General features: G+C 45.8%; 1 protein-coding gene across 3 annotated transcripts in view; it reads left to right on the forward strand.

Moving 5' to 3' along the window:
- FANCI (FA complementation group I) overlaps nucleotides 1-21,756 on the forward strand; it is a 556,119-nt gene that overhangs the window by 118,089 nt on the left and 416,274 nt on the right. For all 3 annotated transcript variants that reach the window (XM_085644440.1, XM_085644438.1, XM_085644439.1), the window contains exons 13-15: nucleotides 2,779-2,959; nucleotides 3,235-3,322; nucleotides 9,092-9,222. In XM_085644440.1, the coding sequence (XP_085500566.1) occupies nucleotides 2,779-2,959; nucleotides 3,235-3,322; nucleotides 9,092-9,222 (400 nt within the window). The remainder of the gene's footprint in view (nucleotides 1-2,778; nucleotides 2,960-3,234; nucleotides 3,323-9,091; nucleotides 9,223-21,756) is intronic.

The following is a 21,756-nucleotide window of genomic DNA, read 5'->3' on the forward strand; positions in this document are numbered from 1 at the left end:
GTGCTAGCTGGTTAATCCAGGAAAAGATGCAGGCATTTCTGAAAATGATTTTGAAAAATTTCAGACGGTGAAGATGATCTTATTTGTGTTAGGCCAATTGCCTCCCCAAACAAAGCAGGTGAATATGTGCTTCGAGGATCTAGGATTGATTTTGTCGAAGTTATAGACCAGATTACAATACTAGAACTCACACCCAAAACGCAGAAACGTTGTGCACGCTGAACCACAAGGGACTCTTATCACAGCCACATCACAGGTGAATTCAGGCCCTCAAATGTTTGCCCTTTCAATACAAAGAAACTTAGTGACAGAGGAGCCTCAAATTTATATCCATGTGTTGGAACTGAAAGCAGGAGCCTTAGCAGCTTTTCAGACCCACCTCAAACCAGAGGCAAGGCTGTTTTGATTCAAACATACAACATGAAGACTGCGTATTACTTGCAGGAACAAGGATGGACACACATGAACAAAATGTCAAGGATGTTGGAGGACATATGGCATTGTGCTTTAGTGAGGCGGTTGTTCTTTTTGTCTGATAATTTGTTGGATAGACAGACTAAATAAGGATCAAATAGGCTAAATAAAGATCACCGACAGTCTGGAGATAAACACCACAATTTTACATTGTTCCAGAAAAGGGTAGCATCAGCCGAAGAGCTGTTTTCTACAAATGAGAATGCAAAATGCTGAAGCTGGGTCTCCAAGTATCCACAACCACAGTCTCGGGGAGTGGGCGTTGCTTTATTGATAGTTTGGTCAAGTGTAGTTGTGTACGCTTTTTCACCCATTTTTTCTCCTGCCATGTATAGTAAAGACAAATGTGCCAACTGCAGTGTTGATGATTGTAGTAGCTTTCACATGAGCACATCAACCAAGGTTCTCCTGTCTCATAGTAATGTCTCCAGTAGATTTCTGAATATTTCCTCCAAGTACAACTTGCTCATCCATCACACCACAGTCTTTAATCACTTAATCTGACAATATGGCATCTGCGGCCATAGAGGATGGTTACTTAAACTTGCTTCCATTATGCACAAAAGAGGTGTAAATTCCAGCTGCACATGCATGCTACGATGCTAAGTAGATTTCTTTCAATTTTCTGTACAGCATTTTATCACAAGCCACCGTAAAACCCACATTATACAGTTGAAGATGTTAATTAGTATTTACTTCTGCTTAAACAGTCTTTTTTAGCATGCATGTCCATCTATGTGCATCTTATCTTCAGAATATTGAATCAATGTCCATGTTAAGAGTGCTCTTGCCTAAAGTTGTTAGGGAGTGCTTAAAAACCCTTATCATACTGTATTAGCTCAGACATTGAATTTTTAAATGCAGTTGGGATGGCTGTTACAAGACGTTTAAGACTTGCTTTGTAACCCATTCCATCTAGTGTTCTCAAAGCTTAAATTACCTTCTTGCTTCACTGATATGCAGCTAGTAGTGGAAAATTCATTAAAAAAATTCCAATGTGCTGAGGGTCATACTATTTTAAATTGATTGGTCAGCAAAATGCCCATTTTTGTATCTTAGCCCAACTGTTTCCGAATAGCTATGCATGTGCAATTTGCCAACTTTGGTTTACATTTAGGTTACATTATGGACATAAGAAAGGGCAGCCAGGACTTTCATAGGGAACTTTCTCTTGCTGAGATATGCAAGGCAACAACAGGGTCCTGTGTACGCAGATTTTCAAACATTACTGTATGACATTGGGACAGAGTCTGTAGTCCAGGCACGTTCACCATGGATCCAGGAGGGCTGGATCTATGCTTGATTGCAGAATATCCACTCAACATACATGTAAATGTTTTTGGCTGTTATCCAGCAAACCTTTGACACCAATGCTTTAATAGGCCAAATAGTTGTAAATACATGATTTCAGTATTCCTATTCCTCTCAACTCCCACCTTCACTTTTCTGGAAGTGAAGATATTCCTATATCCACAATGCACAGCAAATTATTGTACATAGAAGACATTCTAGAAATGAAAAAGTCACTTACCTGTAACATTTGCGTTTGTAGCTTGTTTCTTTTGTAGACCCTTCTGTGTGCTGGTGTGAATGAAGAAAAGGATATTGAGTAGTATTTTACACCAGTTTTGTTGGACTCGCATGCTTAGTGCAGATGGGAGAAAACAAATTTAATGTTTAGTGTATGTCCTATTACTTTGTGTGTTTCAGGGTCATGCAGGCATCGGTTATTCAGATCATGCCTTATGGAGAGCAAAGATTTATATGTAAATAACTTGTACTTTTCCTGAACCAACACAGGTAGCAAATGTTATACAGTGTGTGAACCTAAAACTGAAACAAGCTGCAAACCGATGATTTTATAAGTAAAATGTTCCTCTAATTCCAAACCTTTGGATGTCGCACCATTTGTCTTCTTCCACTGGCATTTATCTTATAGCTGTTTTTGATCCGTTTTTTTGTCTGTTGATGCCTAGACCATAGCTCAGATGTTTCTTTTGAAATCTATCACTATCATTCCGTAGCTTCTAAGCCACATAGGGAAAACATTTTTATGTCTTCTACATGCTATACTTTCCTGAACTGTAATTGGAGCTTTTGTGTGAATTGTATTACTGTTCTGCATTACAGTAGCCTTAAATATTCACCAGCATATAAATAAATCACATAACTGCCTTTGATCTGTCAGAGCCTCCTCCCATCCATAATTTGTTGTTCATGGCAAGATTTAGAATTTTTAAAATTTTCAATGCATTTTTCCACTTATCCATGTAAGTACTTAATGTCATTTTATATCCTTTGCAGTGTATATGGCTGGGATCATGTCACTCAAGGCCTGGTGGAACTTGGATTTATTTTAATGGATTCGTTTAGCCCAAAAGCAATGTTTGGTGGAAAAGTGGCAGAAATAAATGGTGGCCCTTGTAAAACTCCAAACCAGCAGTCTTGTAGACTTGGAGCTCAGATTCTCCTTGAAACATTTAAGGTATGCTGACACTCGAGCACTCTCAATCGGATATGCTTTTCTATTAATCCTCATAGCTTCTCTTACCCTTTTATATATGGATTACTTTTGCTGGATGTTGTCCCGTTGTCATTTGCTAGTTATCAGTGTGGTATAGTTTATATGCAGTACTGTAAAGCGTCACAATGTGGATCAATTGATATTCATAAAGTTTAGTATTGGTAGGCCCCTGCCAGAAGAATTCATTCAATTTGATCCAATGCATCTTGGCATAATGTCTAAATTATGTTTTTCAGGTTCATGAACCCATCAGAAGTGAGATCCTTGAGCAGGTATTGAACAGAGTCGTTACAAAGGCAACTGGTACCAACAGCCATTTTATAGGTAATACTGTGAGGATATCTCTTGCTACATGGAACGATTCGTAATGACCAAAGAGCTGTCACTCATTCAGTTGGTAGTTATATGTTGAAATTCTACAGAAATGTCTAAAAATAAAAGTGGCTAAACTTCTGGAAGTGGGGCCAACATTGTTGTATGCTCTTCTAACTGAAAGATTCAAAATTAGCTATGACTGAACATCACACTGTAAGGGAACGCAGTCCAGATGTCAGACCTGGTTCCATCTTCTGATTAGGTTCACTACCTCACTGGATACATTATGCCAGATAAACACTATGCCAGAAAATATTGCCACTTACTCAGGATCCCTGCATTATGAAATTTACAGTGGAGGCCCTATGTGAATGGACATAGTTTCTCTTACTAAGATTCAATTTGTGCACAAAGCATATCTGTAAGTATAAGTATAATCAGAGGATTTGATAAATCATTGCAATCTTTGATCTAGAAGTAGACTACGTTCCAAAATGTTTCTGCTTTTTCGTGGAATATTCAGTTGCTCATTATTGACTTCTCTATGATGATGGGTCATGCTAGGTTTCTACAAAATATTTTGATCTCTTTTCAGTCATCTTCTCTCATTTAAACCTTAAAGTTTTTCATCTACATTGTCTGTATCAAGATTAGCTTCTCACACAAGACTTTGGAATTTCTGAATTAGGAAATACAGGTCAATGCCTGTTTTGGAGACACCAAACAACAGTGAAGTGAGTATATGCAGGAGTATCCTGACTGCAGCTTCATACCTTAATTTCTTGATATTTACAATATTATTTGGCTTCCTCATCAATAGCAGCTTATCGTTCAACACTTATGTCTATTAAAAATACTCAGCTAGGATTGTACCTGTTATCACGCTTCTGGAAAATGTAACATACCTATCTGAAAGCGACTTAAGAACCACAGTTGAAGCCCTACTTCAAGGCTTGTCCTAGCATCTTGTCGCTTCATCAACCCCGGGCCAACACAGCCCCCTTGATGGAGATTTGGGGATTTTACACCCAACCTCCCCACTCCAGAGGGCAGAAAGCTCACTAGAAACCAGAGAGAGAATTAAAAAAAAAAAAAAAGTGGCTAGTCTCTCCTGGCATTAGGCATCACCACAATGCCAAGACTGTCTTTATGAGTGTCCCCTGCCCCATGACAGTTGGTGGGAGGGGGAGGGGGTGAGAGTGAGGGTTATCCAATTCTGCTCCACCTAAGCATCAGAAAGACAATGGAAATAATACCTGAAGACTATCTGATGCCCAGGAGTGGGACCAGATCCCAAGATGGGCTAGGACCCACTACAATTGTTTTTCTGAACACCAGTCCCTGCTCTCTAGTGGACTTCTTGCCCCTTGGAGAGGAAATATTGAAGGTTAACCCTCCAGTCGGCCTTCCTAAAGGAACAGGTGTCCGAGTTTGGGCGTGCAGCTCAATGCCATGATGCCCAAGCTTCAGACTCCATTCCTTTTCTCCTTTTTCTCTGGGTGATCTGGCTGGCTTTCTTCCCCTTCGTTGGGGTGAGCAGATTGGCGGGCAAATACCCATATTTGCTCAAGCTGTAAGTGCAGAAAGCTGACCAGACAGTCTAGGAAAAGTGTTTTTAAAAAGTTACGACATTCGGAGCCAATCTGTTCGAGTGTTGAACATTCTTCTCCCCAATTGCCAGGGTCGCAACCCATATTTCTGCCCGTTGGGGAAGCTGAATGAAGCGTTCACCCCCTCTGTACAGGCCCATATGTCTAAACGATGCCTGTAGATATCCCAATCTCCTCTCTTTACCTGTAATCGGGGATTACTGCTATATTTAGGTTCTAAGTCTGCTTTTACATGGGCAATCCTACCAAATCTGAGCATTCATGAAACCTAGAGACGAATAGGAATTCAGGGTGGTATGGCTTGCTTGGATCCTCACGTGTTTGTTTTACTCGGAATGCTCTGAAAATGTCAATGTATGGTCCGAAAAAACACAATGTTACCTATATTTATGTGACAGAAACTAGGCACTTTACCCAAACTCTAACCATATTGCATTCAGATTTGTCTCCCAAGAAAAGCAGTACCCCATTTATGAACTAGCACCTAATGAATGTTATAAGACCGTATCTAAACTATGTCTATGAAGAACATGTTGTCACTACATGCAGGGCTTGCTAGTGAGGAACACCTACTGGGATGTATGGCAGCCAGCCACACCACCCTGGGTCGCTAGTTTTCAGAGAAGCTCAGGTTTGCTAGGGTTCCATGGTCGCTGGATGACCAATGGCCTGAATGCTACAGCCGTCCTCCATAGACAGTGAAACAGATTTGTGTGACCTTGGGCATAGTCAAGATGCTTCTAAGGTATTCTGGTAAGAAAACATATGTGATTCTCGCAAACCACACCATCCTGGCCTCCCTGGGGTGTCTAGATTTCAGAATATCAGGTATTGGTAAATTTCTCTGAGTGCTGGCTAGATCAGGCCCAAGTCTTGCAAATGCCTAATTCCAGGAGTTAATGTAGTTTAACAAAATCTTTGATGAATGACGTTTCCATTGTGTGTTTTTGACTTCCAAAATGTATGTCAATGGACTTAAAACCACATTTTCTAAAATTCCCTCAAAATAGTAAGATATTATGGTAACCTCAAGTTCAGGATGGTATTAATAATCCTTTTGCCTCAACTCAGATTCTTCAGCACGTTTCAGGAATGCATAGATTTCCTACAGATCCATTTTGTTCATTTATTGATTCATGGTATAAACACAATGAAAACAAATGTTAGCCGCAGCACTTTTGATTGCTCTGGGTATTTCGTGTTTTTATACAACGAACAAACACTACATACCTCTGTGACCAGAAGAAACTAAAACCATAACGGTGGATTACTTTTGTATATCATCCTTTCGTGGAAAAACCTACAGATGAAAACACTGCCTCCTTATTTCTATTTTTTCCTACTTACTTTCACTGTTTTTCACACGCGCTCGTACAAGCACCATCCCTTCCCCTTATGGGAGTATAACAAGTAGTTATACGGTCTGCACTGACCACCTTTGATGTTCTGTGTCATTTTACAAGATCAGTTGCTTGAAGCACAAAGCAGTAGTACCCAGTGCATCACCCATAACTGAAGAATGCACTTTCTGTGGAGGATTCTGCAGTACATAAAGGCAAGATATCCACACCGTTGAAGTTAAGAATGGAAAGTGAAGAAAGCATTTCATTTTCAGGTCATGAATCAGTGCCTGGATCTTCATTTCACCAAACATCATGCCTACTCCATTCCTATTGCACTTTAGAAAGGAAAGGAAAACTTGCCTTTGCTCTGTTGTATACTGCTTATGTAATTGAGTCTGAATCCTTCCCTATGCTCTTGTACAGCACATCTTAGTGTGATGCGGGTTATTGTGATGCTTTAGAGCCATTTTGGACGGATAAGAAATGCCTTTATTTCCCCACCCCCACCAATTGGGGAGTATAACAAGGATTTAGAACTGCACTGGCAACCTTTGACGTCCCGTGTCATTTTACACTTTCTGTGTAGGCGTCTGCAGTACATGAATGCAAGATATCCACACCCTTAAAGAAACAAGAAAAGTAAAGAAAGCATTTCATTTTGAGGCCATGAATCAGTGCCTGGATCTTCATTCCACCAAATTGCATGCCTACCCCATTTCTGTTGCACTTTAGAAATGAAAACTTGCTTCTTCAAGGTTCACCTCATCCAACATAGTTCGGGTTCTCTCAACAGAAGAGACCTCCTGAGTAGCTATAGGTGCTCTGTTGTATACTGCTTATGTAAATGAGTCTAAATTCTTCCCTATCCTCTTGTATAGCACATTATAGTATGATGTGGGCTGTTGTGATAGTTGAATGCTTTAGAGACATTTTTGCTGAGTATGAAAATCCTTTATTTCTTCTTTCTATGTAAGATCAAATTGAGTTGATCGATCGCCCTCAATCTTAAAAATCACCAGTAAGAATGGTCTTAAATCTTCACCCAAAGATTCATTCCTTTAGATAGAACAGAGTCTTTTCAGGGATGTGCTTAACATCCAGTCCTTATGTATTCTAGGTCTACTGACCTTTCTTAAAAGCCTTTCTTGTAGTGGAAGGAAGAAGAAAGAAGGTGCTCATGTCAGGTAATTGCTAGGTTCCCTGCTGCTGTCCTCTGTCTCCCTTCTTTCATAACCTGATGTGGATCCTTTTCCACCTGCCAAAGTCCCACTTTCCTGGAAGAAATTTGAAGACGCTTTTGCCAAGTAATTCCCAGAATCTGCTGCTTTTCTCCCTGCTTCTCTACCCATTCTTTGTTTTAGCATAGAAGAGCTGTAGTCTGTTCCTTAAGTCTAGGTGACAAGTCAACTTTATTTAAAAATGTTTTTCCCACCTTTATCTGGGGCTGATGTTTCGACATGGCTTGGCATTCTGCCTGTCATTCTCTCTGACCGCCAGCATTCTCCTGACGCACCAGAAACAAATATGTTAGGTTGGCTGCCTATCCTACTCATAACTATCGTAATAACTTTCACGAGAGTGAACTGGGTGCTCAGCAGTGTTTCAGGTAAGGGTTTGTGGTGCGGTATGGCAGCTATCTACTATTCTGCTCTGTGAACTTCTCATGCTCAGGCTTTGTTTACTGTGTCTGGCATGCCTGTGTTATGTACCGAAAGCCTGGAAGGGAAGGTTTTAACTGTCTAGCCACCTGCTTTATCTCCCACCTTGTGACAGCTATATAAATACAATAGAATATTACATGATTGTAATACAGTTTTTCCATACGAGGGGGATCTGACCTCCCTAGGTGCTTTGAATAGTGGTAGGCTTAAGATACAAAATACATTGAATTTCGGTAGTATGTTAGTATAGCTGGGTCAATAGATTTCTCTTTTAGGGTGTGTTGAAAACCTATCTTTTTTTTTTTTTCTTTTCAGATACTTGGTTACAATTATTATTGGTTCAACTGCTTTCTGCTAACACAAATTAAAAATAATTGCTATTTATATATTAATGATTTTAATGTGGGTACGCATAGATGAGAATTTGACTTGTGGCATACTGTGCTGTTAACGTATCAGATTTTGTGGCTTGTCATTCCTATTTTTTTTTTTTTTCTGTTCTTTGAGATTCCTCTTTTGTTCACACAAATGTATAGTAGCACATACATTTTCATTACAGACTTCTTTATAACCTTACAGTTCTCTCAGTGCTTTACTTTCAGGATGCCAATATTTTTAAAAAGCAATTAAAAAAACCATTATACTTAAACTTTGCCGTACTGTTAATTCCTCACACGAGGTGAATGTAGCATGCATGGAAAAACGTCTCCCATGTATTCCCTTTCTTGATTCCTTAAATATTTAGCACTTGATCCATTTTGCCTTAAACATTCTGAGGGCTTTCAGACTTGGAAGGACACATTAGATCTTGGTAGTTCTCATTCGTATACTTGAAAACTGGTTGCCATACTGCCTTGAAGTTATCTCTCTCTTTAGAATTAGGTGTGGCTAGCATTTCAACAACCAATGTATTCCAAATTCTCCAGCACTGTGATTGCCAGTTGGACTGTCTTGTTATTCCCATTGCCTGGCTAGCAGCAGTTTGGCAATTTATAGCAATTGATAAATCAATTCCCAATGCTTTCTGTGAACGTTGTCCCGGTATTTGACTGTCTTAGACCTAAGATCATAGTAGTGAGATCTGCAGGTATAGCGTATCAAATATTTAGAGTAGGGTAATTACGTTGTAAGCGCTTAAATTTGACATTGCATACTATATTTCAGATTTGCTGTCAGATATTGTTGTATCTGCACCTCTCATTCTCCAGAGCTGCTCCTCCAAGGTCACTGAGGCCTTCGACCACTTGTCCTTTCTACCTCTGAACACAGTACAAGGCCTCCTCAAAGCCATACAGGTAAGTTGCTATTCTGTTGCAGCTTTCCTCTAGAACATCTTTGAGAAGAGGACAGATCCATGGCATGCACCAAAATTGACTAATGCACTGTTTGATCACCAGGCAGTTTCCCTGCCTCTTTTTCATGTGACTTGGTCCATTTGAGTTCCCATGCTGGCCCCATAATTAGAAATGATGACTGTAAATCCGCCACTGGTGGTCAGGGACATGAAAAAAGTGTACTATCCCCCACAACCTGAGAAAGTCTCAGCACATCAGAGCACTATTCACAGCTTCTATTTGTGAAAAATGAATGTTGTTGGGAATGTAAAATATTCATGAACATTTTAGTTCTGCTTTCTACTGTTGAAGCAAGATTTATAGACATGGAGTCAATAACCTGGCCAATGTTTCAGGCATGTGTTTTTCTTTGCGTTTTGTCCTTGCTGTTAACTTTTCCATTTTTTTTTTTTACTGCATTGTTCACTTTTTGAATTTGGATATACATAGTTTTATATTGTAATTGAGAGAGAATAATTTCTTGGTGAAGTCAAATATACACTATGTAGAACTATACCCTATCAGGTTATAGTAAAAGAAGAATACAGCTTTTGTTGCTACATCTCAATCTCGTCAGAATTTAATCTTCAATATAGTCACATCCTTGTTAGAATATTCCACCATTATGGGGAAGGTGTAACCGTTTGAACTACATACTTTGCAATTGTTCCAATTCATCTACTTGTATAACGCTATATCACTAAGCCATGTTGTTCAGTCTCACCTTTATAAGCTGTTTTCTCACCTCAATTGTTATTTTGGCTGATCAGAATGATTTTTAGAAAGCCTCTTCTCTGAGTGCATGTATTTAGGTGTGGCCACAACTTTTGTTGGGTACAGCTCTAGCTTATCCCCATGCTAAGTTGTTGCACAGTGGTTTTGTTTAGAATGAAAACAATAAAGTTGTTACTCATACATATGAACGCAGCATGTGGGGACTGTCAGTGGGAGCAACTGAAGTGGTAGACGTTTCTACATGTCTTGATATATTTACGAAAAGATTACAAGAGCATTTCACTACTTTGCCTGCCCGTAATAATGGTTCTGAATCAAATAATATTCTCCATGTTTTATTCCTCTTCAAGTCTGGGCTTTGGGACTTCCAAATGACGCAATATATATAGTTCTTATGAAGATGATGTCTTACCCACTTCCTTTATCAGATTTCTATCTGGTTATGCTCTCTCACGCCTACCCAACATTGGCAATGCCTCTCTCACTCAAGGGTTCTTCCCAGAAGCTCTAAAGACTTCTAACGAAACCTGCCCAGATGACCTCACCAACTACTGGCCCATCACTAATCTACAATGCATCTGCAAGATTATTGAAAAGGCAGTTATGTTCATTTCCGAGAGCACAATAATGCTCATTTCCTGCATGAGTACCAGTCTGGCCCCAGTTTAAGCTACAGCATGGAGACCTCTACCTTACACGGCGTAGACTATGCCCTACTAACCACCTACGAAGATGACCACTTTCTCTTGATATTGCTGAACCTCTCCTTTGTCTTTGACATAGCTGACCATTCACCTTTTATGCCCCTGGAGTCTCAAATGGGAATTACCTGCAATGTCCTTCACTGGTTCTCCTTCTACTTTTGCAACCAACACTAGTTTTTCCACATCTTCACCTTCAGGTCCCAAAAGAATCTTATCACCTGGGGAGTCCCTAATGGTTCCATACAGTCTCCTCTCATCTTCAACCTCTATATTGAGGTATCCCTACCAAATCTACTCCGTTACCACCCGTCTCTGTCAGTCACTCAACTGCAAGCATTTCAGTACATGACAAGTTCTCAATTGATCTTCACCCAGCAACTCCAGCCTCTTGTCAGAAACTGACACCCTCACCCTGTCAGTCAAACACCACTATACAGCACAGATTTAAATTCACAAACTCAATATCAGACTACAGGGCACTCAAGCCACATCTTAATCCCTACCCACCCCCATTAATGGACACTCATCTCCTAACATTAGGCATAAAAAGAAACCCCTTTCACTATCCAGTCTTTATCCCCTCTATTAGGCCACCACAAATCACAAGTGTAAAGTCCCATGTGCAAAAAAAAATTATTAGAGCCTTTTCCAATCTCCAACCACATACTATCTCGCATCGCTAAAGAAACTGTACTTCACTCCAGACAACCTGTTTCCCTTACCTCTTCTCCCCTCCTAAACTCAGTCATCTCAGCTTAAGCTTCATTCTGGTCAATGATCGATCTATGAGCAAGAATAGATGAAATTTGTTGGATCTAATAATTGACTCAGACTGACTTGCTCTTTACTACTGAACCCTGGCCAATGGATGACATAGCACCATTACTCAATGAGGCAATCCCATCAGGGTATCAAAGCCCCACAACAATTTGACAAGGAAAAAGCAGTAATATTCAAGGAATGATAGCTCGCCACCAAAATGGAAGACATGCAACTATCCGACTGTTAGTCTGTGCTAATAAGATACAGTTCAAACCCTACTTTCTTATGCGCATTAGTGCTGCTCTGCAGACCACCCACAAGTATTGGAACCATCTCAGATGCCCTCCTCAATGCCTTATCAGACATATCTATGAAACACCTTACCCTGGGCATCCTAAATATTTGGCTGGACAAACCAAAACATATTTGGCTGGACAACCTCTATCAACTCCTCTCCAGACCTACTCACACAACTGGACATACTCTAGGTGTTATTTTCTGCAACCCAGAAACAGTTAAGATCAGAGAAATCGTGTCATTGCACTGGAGCGAGCATCACCTGATTTCTTTAATTTTATCATGCCATTCCATCAAAACCAATGACTGGAGCTTGTTCACATGTTACTACCTTCTGACAATGGCACAAACTAAAAATCATTCTATCAGGATTTATAAAGCGCGGCTAATCACTCAATAGGGGAACCAGGCGCTTGCAGGCCTTTGAAGCTTATTCGAACACCCAGGTCTTGAGGGCCATTTGGAATTCCAGAAGTGAGGTCATGGTCTGGAGGTGAGTGGGGAGGCTGTTCCAGGTCTTTGCTGCGATGTGGGAGAAGGAGCGTCCTCCACTTATGTTTCGGTAGATGCAGGGAATATAAGCAAATGAAAAGGAGGTGAAGCGCAGTCTTCTTGGTGGTTGGTGGAAGTTCAGGAGATGGTTAATATAGGCCGGTCCTTGGCTATGTAGAGCCCTGTGTGCGTGGGTCAGCAGCTTGAATTGGCATCTCTTCTGTATGGGGAGCTAGTGGAGTTTCCTGAGGTAAGGTGTGATGGGGGTTCGTTGGGAAAGGCATAGGATAAGTCTGGCTGCGGTAGTCTGTATGGTCTCTGAAGAAGGTGTGTGGCGAGTCCTACATAGAGGGCAGTGCCGTAGGACAGTAGGCTGGTGATGAGGGGTTGCATCACCGCGTGTCTCGTGTGTAGGGGCAGCCACTTTCAAATCTTACATAGCATGCGCAGAGTGAGGGAGCTGGCAGAGAAGACAGCGTTGATTAGTGATTTCATGGTGAGTTTGTTATCTGATAGAGACATCTAGCCCAATATTCCTTACCTTTGAACTTCCAGGCATCAGGCTGGATCCAGAAGATTTTTGATAGCAGTACTCCTGCGCGCCGGTAGGTTGCATTGCTCGACTCTGCGTGACGTTATAGGCATCGTGTTTGTCGCAACGTCTGCGTCGTCCATATACCCGGCACTCCGGTGTGCTGACGTAATTTATTTTCTTTCCACGCCAGCCAGTACCAATCCGTTGAAGAGAACTACCCCCTGTCCATTTTTGGCAAAGTTTTTTCAACGTTTTGTCGACTCATTTTAGTGTGTTAGGAATGTCTAGTATAAAGGCTACGGGGTCCAAGCTGCCATGTCAGTAACAGAACCCCCACCTCTGTCTCTGGTGCCAGGAGCGCGACCATGACACAAAGTCGTGTTCCAATTGCTTTGCCATGACACCAAAGCTTTTGAGGGAGTGGTAACTTAAGCTGTTCGCTTCCCGGCAGGCACCGGTGAGGTCACCTTGCCGATCTCGCTCCCGGTTAAGAGGAAGGTTCCGAGCATTGCTCCGGGGGCTCGAAGTCCTCTTCGAAGTCATCAGGTAAGAGGCACCACAAACCGCACAAGAACTCGAAGCGCTACGACTTTGTCCCGTCCGCCACACGTTGAGACAGACTAGCCTTGGCATTCTAGGCCCCGTTCCGCAGAGTGGTCACCTGGGTCCACTCCATGTCTCCCTCCCTTTCGGGACAGGAGCGACCCCCGCCCAACTTAAGATTTACAATGCCATGTGCGCCGTGTTTAGGCGTCCTGACCCTGCTGGCACGCCTTTGGGCCCCGCAGACGCAGGTGAAGGAGATCCTGTGGGACGGACCTGTTCCCGGGTCAGGCCCGTTGCCGGTCGCACCTCCACAGCGACCTTCCCTGGCGGCGCTTCCGACGATGAGGTCTCCGGCGCCTGACAGTGGCGCCTCCCCATCCTCATACCAGATGATACGGAGCCGGTCTGGCATCTGCTGTGGCCGATGCCAATGGAGCCGTACGGCTTCATACTGTCTAACCAGCCCCTTTCCGAAGGTTTAGGGTTGGAAGAAGAGGATTGGGAGATGGAGTAGTATCCCTTAGAAATCCCGCAGCCCCAGGACATGGACTGTTAGGAGGAGCTGGGTGATGCCAGTGGCCTGGAAACCTCGCCAGATTCTGGCATGCTGTCGCCGCTTAGCCTGGCTATGGAGGAGGGGGCTTTGTTTGCTATGGTGGTGCGTAGGGTTCCGGAGGTCCTAGGCCTGCAGCTGCCTACAGTGGCGGTCAGGACGAATGTCTTGACAGAGGTCCTGCAGCCTGGTGTCTCCTCATCGGAACCCTTACTGCCTTCTACCGAGGCCTTAACGGACGCTCTTCTGGGCACCTGGTCCAAACGCAGCACAGGGGCTCCTGTGAATAGAACGATCACCCTCCGCCAGCTCCCTGCAGTGGGCGACCCAGTTTTCTCATTGCCCACCCCACTCACAAAACCTTGGTGGTCCATGCTTCCACTTCCCATGGCACGTTCCCAAACGCTCCTCCAGAAAGGGAATCCAAATGTCTGGAGACATTTGGGAAGATAATGTCGTCTTCCGCCAGCCTAGAATTGCGGTAGGTAAACACTGCATGCCTTTTGGGCCATTATTTCCATTCTATATGGGATACGGTTGCGCCGATGCTGCCTAGGGTCTTGGAGGAGGACCGGATCCTGCTCTCCCAAGCAATATCAGATGGGAGAGATTGTCACGATTACGCTGCCGGGTCATTCACTGACTGCCTTTAGTACAGCGTAACAGGGTTTGGAACTATTCTACGTTAAGCAACTACAATTCCCGGCAAGCTTTGCGAGTCACACCCCATGTGACTCTCACGCAAAGCCGGTCGAGGGGTCAAGAGGCGATGGAAAGACTTCCGCATTGCCGATAATTCCGTTGGAACGAGCCCTTCGCAGACTCCTCCTGAGAGCCACGTTGTGTGGGGTGGTAAGAGTGCAGAGGCACCTTTTTCCAGAACACTTTTGCAGCAGAAGAAGTATTCCGCTGCCTTGTCACGTTGAGCCCCTCTGTCAGCGGAGACCAGGTTGCTACGGTCTCAGCCAGGAGAAACGCTGTGCTTAGTCCCACGACCCACCACACTCCTCTGTTGGCGGAGACCCGTAATTCACGATCTCGTGCAGAGGAGCCTTACGTTCTTTGTTCCTTTGATTCCCCCGAGCTCCTCTGTTGGCCTGTTGGCAGAGACATGGAAACCACGGTCTCATGCAGAGGAGCCTTAAGTTTCTTGTTCCCTTGATCCCTCTGAACTCTTCTGTTGGTAGAGACACGCAATCCGCGGTCTCATGCAGAGGAGCCTGACCATACTTCCCGCTTTGGGCAAGGGAGCCTTTTGTTGATATAGTTTCCCGCTGGAGGTTCTCAGCGGACAATTCCTTAGAAGCCGGTGTTTACATTAATTCATGTGGGATGTTTATGTGAACAGTTCATGCTGGTGATTTTTGGTTGCACTCTACAAATCTATCCTGGCTAAAGACAAGATGTTACAGTTCTTTGGTCCGGAAAGCTCATCTGCCCTTTTGTCGTTTTATCTCTACCATAGGAGAGAGGCTCGAAGAGGGTGTGTTGCCACATTAGGTTAGGCTACTAGCCTCACCTCAAGGCACATCGGTAGGTGGGAAGGGTGGCAAGAGAAAAAAAACTGTCTCCTGTACATTATGACGAATGGTCAGATTTCATTCTATGATTTTTCTGTTTGTCTTATAACATAGTGTCAGGAGGTGAACTTGCCGCTGCCCTCAGCTCTCTTCTATGTCCTACGCGCTACCTTTTGCTTTTCAGGTGAGGGGTGGGACATGTTAAAACGCTGTTTTGCTTCCAGTTTGTTTCTCTGAATCTTATTGGTAGACTCTGTGTTCATACTGTGCTTTTATCTCCTCCTCAGATCTCCCTCCCCGCAGTCCCTACCCTTTCCTTCTCCCGCTCGATTACCCCAAAAGTCTGTGTTTTTACATAATGCCTGACTTGGGGTTGTCCAGAGGTGGGCCCCTTTAGAGCATCGAGGTCCTGAGGATTCGGAATGGAGGAACCTGACAGAGATGCAGCGTAGTTCGTCATTTCGCTGTGGCTTAGACATGACTGACTCGCTGGGCAGAGCAATTTCTACGACGGTGGGCATCAGGTGCCACGCCTGGCTGAGGACGTCGGGTATTTCCTGGTAAACTTCATGGACATGCCTTTTGATAGCTTACGTCTCTTCGGAGACGAGGCTGATGCAGCGCTTGAGAGCTTCAAGTATTCGCGGGCTACGGCCAAATCCTTGGGCCTCAGTACTACATGCCGGCCTGCTACTGCTTTTTGCTCCTTTCATGGCAATGGAAGGGGCTCCAACTGCGCCAACCCCATTCCAGCTAGCGGGTTCCACAAGTTCAGCAGCCTATGCGGGCCGTTGCCGCAGTTCATCCCGTCCTCTAGGGTCAGTAGGCTAGAAGTCGAGCTAAGCCACCATCCCCTCCTCCACCACAAAACCTTCCTAGTCCTATCCTTTGCGGTCACGAGTGTCCAGTGGGTGGCTAGATACGTCATCACCTCCACCACTGAAGCGACATCACCTCAGACAGGTGGGTGTTGCAGATAGTCCGAAGGAGATGCTCCCTCACCTTCGAGTCTACCCCTCCCTTCATGCCTCCAACTCATGATCGACTGACAGAGGATCATCTCGCGCTACTCCGCGAGGAAGTCAAAGCTCTCATGGCCAAGGGAGTTATAGAGAGCGTTCCCAGGTCAGAAATAGGCTGTGGTTGCTATTTCTGCTATTTCCTGGTTCCAAAGAATGATGGAGGCCTTCATCCTATCCTCAACCTCAGAACCTTCAACTACTTCCTCAAGAAGGGAAAATCAAAGATGCTCACTCTGGCTCAGGTACTGTCTGCCCTAGACCCGGGAGACTGGATGGTAGCTTTGGACTTGCAGGATTTCTATTTCCACATTCCCGTCCTGTCAGCTCATCGTCGCTATCTGCGGTTTACAGTGGGCCAGGAAAACTTTCAGTTGGCTGTGCTCCCGTTTGGCCTCACCAGTGCCCCGCGGGGGTTCACCAAGGTGATGGCCGTGGTCGCAGCTCATCTGCGGGGATCAGGGGTTCCAGTCTTCCCCTATCCTGACGACTGGTTTTTGAAGGTGGGCTTGTCCCAGGCAGTCGTCTCCCATCTGCAGGCTACGGCGAATGTCTTGCATTCCCTGGGGTTCATTATCAATATGCCGAAGACACACCTGACTTCCTCTCAGGCACTCCACTTCATCGGAGCAGTTCTGGATCAGCAAGTCCAGGATATTCGGGCTATGATGCCGATATTTCAGCCTCTATCCTGGATTTCGGTGAGAATGACTCTGAGGCAGCTGGTCCTCATGGCCTCTTGGATGCTTCTCTTGGACCATTCCAGATAGACCATGCAGGCTCTCCAATGGGACCTGAAGTTCCAATGGGCGCAGCATCGAGAAAATCTCACTGACCTGGTCCAGATCTCGGAGGACACTACGAAAGACCTGCAGGGGTGGCTATCAAACCGCGATTGGGTCTGAGGCAGACCCCTCTCCCTTCCCCATCCAGACATGTGGGAGAGGTGAAGATCAGAGGACTCTGGTCTCCAGTGGAGGCCCGGCTCCACATAAACCTGTTGGAGCTTCGGGTGATCCGGCTGGCACTAAAAGCCTTCTTGCCGTCCAGCAAGGGTTGGCTAGCTCAGATTTTCACCGACAACACGACTGCCATGTGGTGATGCAACAAGCAAAGCAGGGTGGGGTCTTGGAACCTGTGTCAAGAGGCTTTGCATCTCTGAACTTAGCTTGAACGGTTCTTTGAACACCAGAGTGGACAAACTCAGCCGAAGGTGCCTAGCGGATCACGAGTAGCGTCTCCATCTGGAGGTGGCGCATGGACTCTTTCAGCGGTGGGGAGAGCCTTGGTAAGATCTGTTCGTCTCCGTAGAGAACGCGCAATGTCAGCAGTTGTGCGCACTGGTGTTTCCAAGGCTGTTCTCGCTCTGCGACACTTTTCGTCAAGAGTGGAGCTCTGGCCTCCTGTACACCTTTCCTTCCATACCCCTCCTACCCAGAGTGGTCAAGAAGATCAGGAGCGACTGGGTACAAGTCATTCTTGTGGCTCCGGACTGGGCACGGAGAGTCTGGTATCCCGAGCATCTGGCAATGAAAATCGATCCTATGATCAGGCTGCCCCTTCGGAAAGATCTCCTGTCGCAGCAGCAGGGGAGGGTTCTCCACCCGAATCTGTCCACTCTCTGCCTCCTTGCGTGGAGATTGAGCGGCAACAGCTGACAGCTTTCGACTTTCCTCCCGAAGTTTGTGAGGTTATTCTGGCAGCCTGGCATCTTTCCACAAAGTCAGTATACACCTGCCCATGGTCCAAATATTGTAAATATTGTACTGTCCGGTCTATTGACTCTCTATCTGCATCTTTATCTGATATCCTCCTGTTCATACTTTCCTTGGCCCAGCGGGGCTCTGCTCTGGGCACCTTGAAAGGCTATCTTTCAGCCCGTTCCTCTTTTCTTTGGCTGCCTGATCAGTCTTCTCTTTTCAAATCCCCTCTGGTGCAGACATTCTTGAAGGGGTTAACCCTCTTGTTTCCCCCTTCACCCTTTATTGTGCCACATTGGGACCTTAATTTGGGTCTCACCTTTCTGATGTGTGCACCGTTTGAGCCGCTGCACAACTGCCTTCTGCAGCTGCGCACCAATCAAACAGCCTTCTTAGTGGCAATAACCTTTGCTAGGATGGGGAGCGAGCTGCAGGCACTGTCATCACAGCCTCCTTACCTGATGGTCTTTCCGGATAAAGTGGTGCTCCGCACAAGGGTATCTTTTCTACCTAAGATGGTAACACTCTTTCATATGGGGTGTTCGGTTACTCTACCCATCTTCTATGCACCTCAGCACCCTTCCAAGGAAGAGGAGAGTGTCCATCGTCTTGACCCTAAAAGAGCGTTCTTGTTCTACCTCGATCGAACGAAAGAGTTCTGAGTCGATGACCAAATCTTTATGGGGCACGTGGGTGCAAGGAAAGGGTGTGCTGGGAGGGCGCTAGAGGGCGCACGGCAAGATGGCTGCGCCGAAGTGCAGCTCCGCCGGCTGGAGATTATATCCGACAACAATCCTGCTATTTCAGCCCACATTCTACGCTTTCAAATATATGTCCTCGATGCGCAACACTGGCGGCACACAATTCTGGGAAGATATTGCCACCAGCGGCTACGACTGCGACGATAGCCGGGGCTCCCTGACGCGGGCCTAACTGCTGAAGATGGCGGCCTAAGGCCTATACGTGGGGCCGGCGAGTCAGGTGCGGCGTTGATCGAAGGCCGTGCCCGACGTGCGGAGGTGATACCGGCGCTGATAACTGGTGAGCCCCGTCTGCTACATATGACCGGTGAGTGCACGATGGTGCGGTGCAGGAGGGACGGCCCGCCGCCCCACCTGAAAGACATACAGCGTTGGCCTGGACTGCACCGCGGTCGCTGAGGGCGTGCGGCATCTCCCCGTGCGCCGCATCGGCCTAATACTGGGCGCGCTGTTCCTTGGGCCGCCGTCGCCTTACATTCCACCTGCTGCCTGTGAACCATTGGGTGTGCCGCCCGGTAGGAAGAGAGATCTCTTGGCAGAACCGCAATAGGATGTACGCCGCACCCTTACGCCTGAGCCCAACAACAACTGGGTGCCCGGGCGGTCGGCACTACACGTGGAATTCACGAACGCCGTGACTTAATTCCTGCGGCAGTGCCTTGCACCAATGACTGTGTCTCTCTGCGGCGTGCTGGAAGGCTTGGCGAGTCACCGTGGCCCATGGAGTACATGAGGTTCGTTTACCCACAACAGTCTGCATAACCGTTGCTATAACTCACATTATCATGGATTAATGACTATACCGTAGCGTCCCACAACTCTGCACCACGATCTGCCTCTGGTCCCTTCTAACCTACGGCAACACATTATCCGGGCTAATTGCGAGCAGGCAAATCTAAATTGGCGTTGCACTTTACTGGGGCCCACCTCAACAGCAAGCGGGCTCTACGAGCGAATAGACTATCAATGCCACGTCTCTGGGTGTAGCTCGGACCCCTGCCTGACATTCGTTACCAACACGCGGTGCCTCGCCACGCTAGGGCCTATTGGGGCTATACTTGTGACTCCCACTCTAGGAAGAAGATTCTGGCGATTTGGTAATTCGAAATAGCCTCCATTCATCGACAAACCCAGTGTGATAGGAGGGCTGTACTCAGATAGACTGAAGACATTGTTAGTAAGGGGAGCATAATTGCAAGATCCTGACACCCCACTATTATCATAGTCGCTACTGGGTTTCTGCTTAAACTGCACTGCAACTGAACTGCCACTGCATAGTTGGTCCAGGCCACACTGTCTCCTTAAGCCCAGGTTTGTTACGCCATCAGTACCTTGTCCTACAAAAACGAGAGCACGGAACAAAAATGGGCAAAACCGAATGCAGTCAACCCCGTCTCACGTTTGAACCCCGCAAATCCAGCAAGTCGCAACAATGGACCACGTTGGACTCAGAAGCAGATACCCCTGCTGATAGCCTCTCGACAGTCGCTTCTGGCTGTCCAGACCAGCTTGCAGACCATTGATGGCAAGATTGATAATCTAAACCAGCGGAGGGACAATATGTCTAATAAGCTGGACAAGCATGCGCTGCGTCTAGGAGAGGCGCCTGTCTGATGCCGAAGACGTCCTACAGCACGTGCCATCCAAAACTTCAGACATGGAGAAGGTACTTGCCGTCATACAGGCCAATAACGAGGACTTGGAAGCCAGATCTAGACGGAACAATCTGTATTACTGGCCTGCCAGAATCTACCAACACGGGTCGCCTCGAAACATACATTAAATCCCTGTTGAAGGCGATTTTCAGGGCCGAACATCTAGCTGTCCTAAAAGTAGAATGTGCGCACCGCTCTCTGGCCGCCATACCTCCGCCGGGCGCTCCTCCGCGCCCCGTGATCGCACGTTTGCTGAACTACAGAGACCGCGACACTATTCTCCGTATGGCCAGAGAGAAAGGGAACATAGTCCACGAAGAAAACTCACTTGCTTTTTACCTGGACTTCACTGCAGCGGTGCAAGCTGCAAGGAAAGAATACCAACCAGCAAAAAAGATCCTTATGGGGGAAAAAGCTCCCAAGCAATGCTATACCCGGCGCGGTTGCGAATTGATCTGAATGGTAAATCGAGGATTTTCACATCGCCAAATGCAGCAATGGACTATACTAAGTCACTGAAGCATGGACACCGAGACTCCTCCACTCTTGATGACGACGTCAACGAGGTTTCCTCGTAAGGAACTGCGGGGGACACCACGTCTTGGCCCGCACGCGGCCCTGCTTCGGCAGACACCGCATGCTGTCTCATCACGCAAGCTCTACACAAGCGGCACCTATCATGCAATGTCTGCCGCCTCCAGCCCCGCTGCGAACCGGGACACTGATGCTGCAGATAACATCTCCCTTTGAATGCTACTTTATATATATTACTGCATGCATGTGTTGGTTTGTACCAGGATCCAGGCATGATCTTATATTATTGTTCTCCAGCCACCTCCCTTTCTAACTTGGGAGGGATTCTGCGCTCCAGCGCTTCCCTATGGGTATTCCTCGCAGATGTTATGGCAGCTTATTTTCTCTGTTGGGCATTGTTCTGGGTGGTTTGGGATGGCATGTTGGGGTCGCTGAAGTGGGCAGGGGGTCGAGGCGGGAGGGGGGACACGGGGATTTTGTTAAAGTGGCTCAACGTTACTCTGATCTCTCATTACAAGTTGTGCAGTGGTATAGTTTTGTTGGCATATAGTGCAGGTTACATGTCCTATGCCAAAGGTACACACAGGCTATGACAACATTGTTTTCCTGACATGGAACGTACGTGGGCTTAACTCTCCCAACAAAATACAACAAGTACTAGCATACCTAGACCGCCACGAGG

The sequence above is a fragment of the Triturus cristatus genome, chromosome 3_1 (genome assembly GCF_964204655.1).
Source record: "Triturus cristatus chromosome 3_1, aTriCri1.1, whole genome shotgun sequence".
Classification (NCBI taxonomy): Eukaryota; Metazoa; Chordata; class Amphibia; order Caudata; family Salamandridae; genus Triturus; species Triturus cristatus.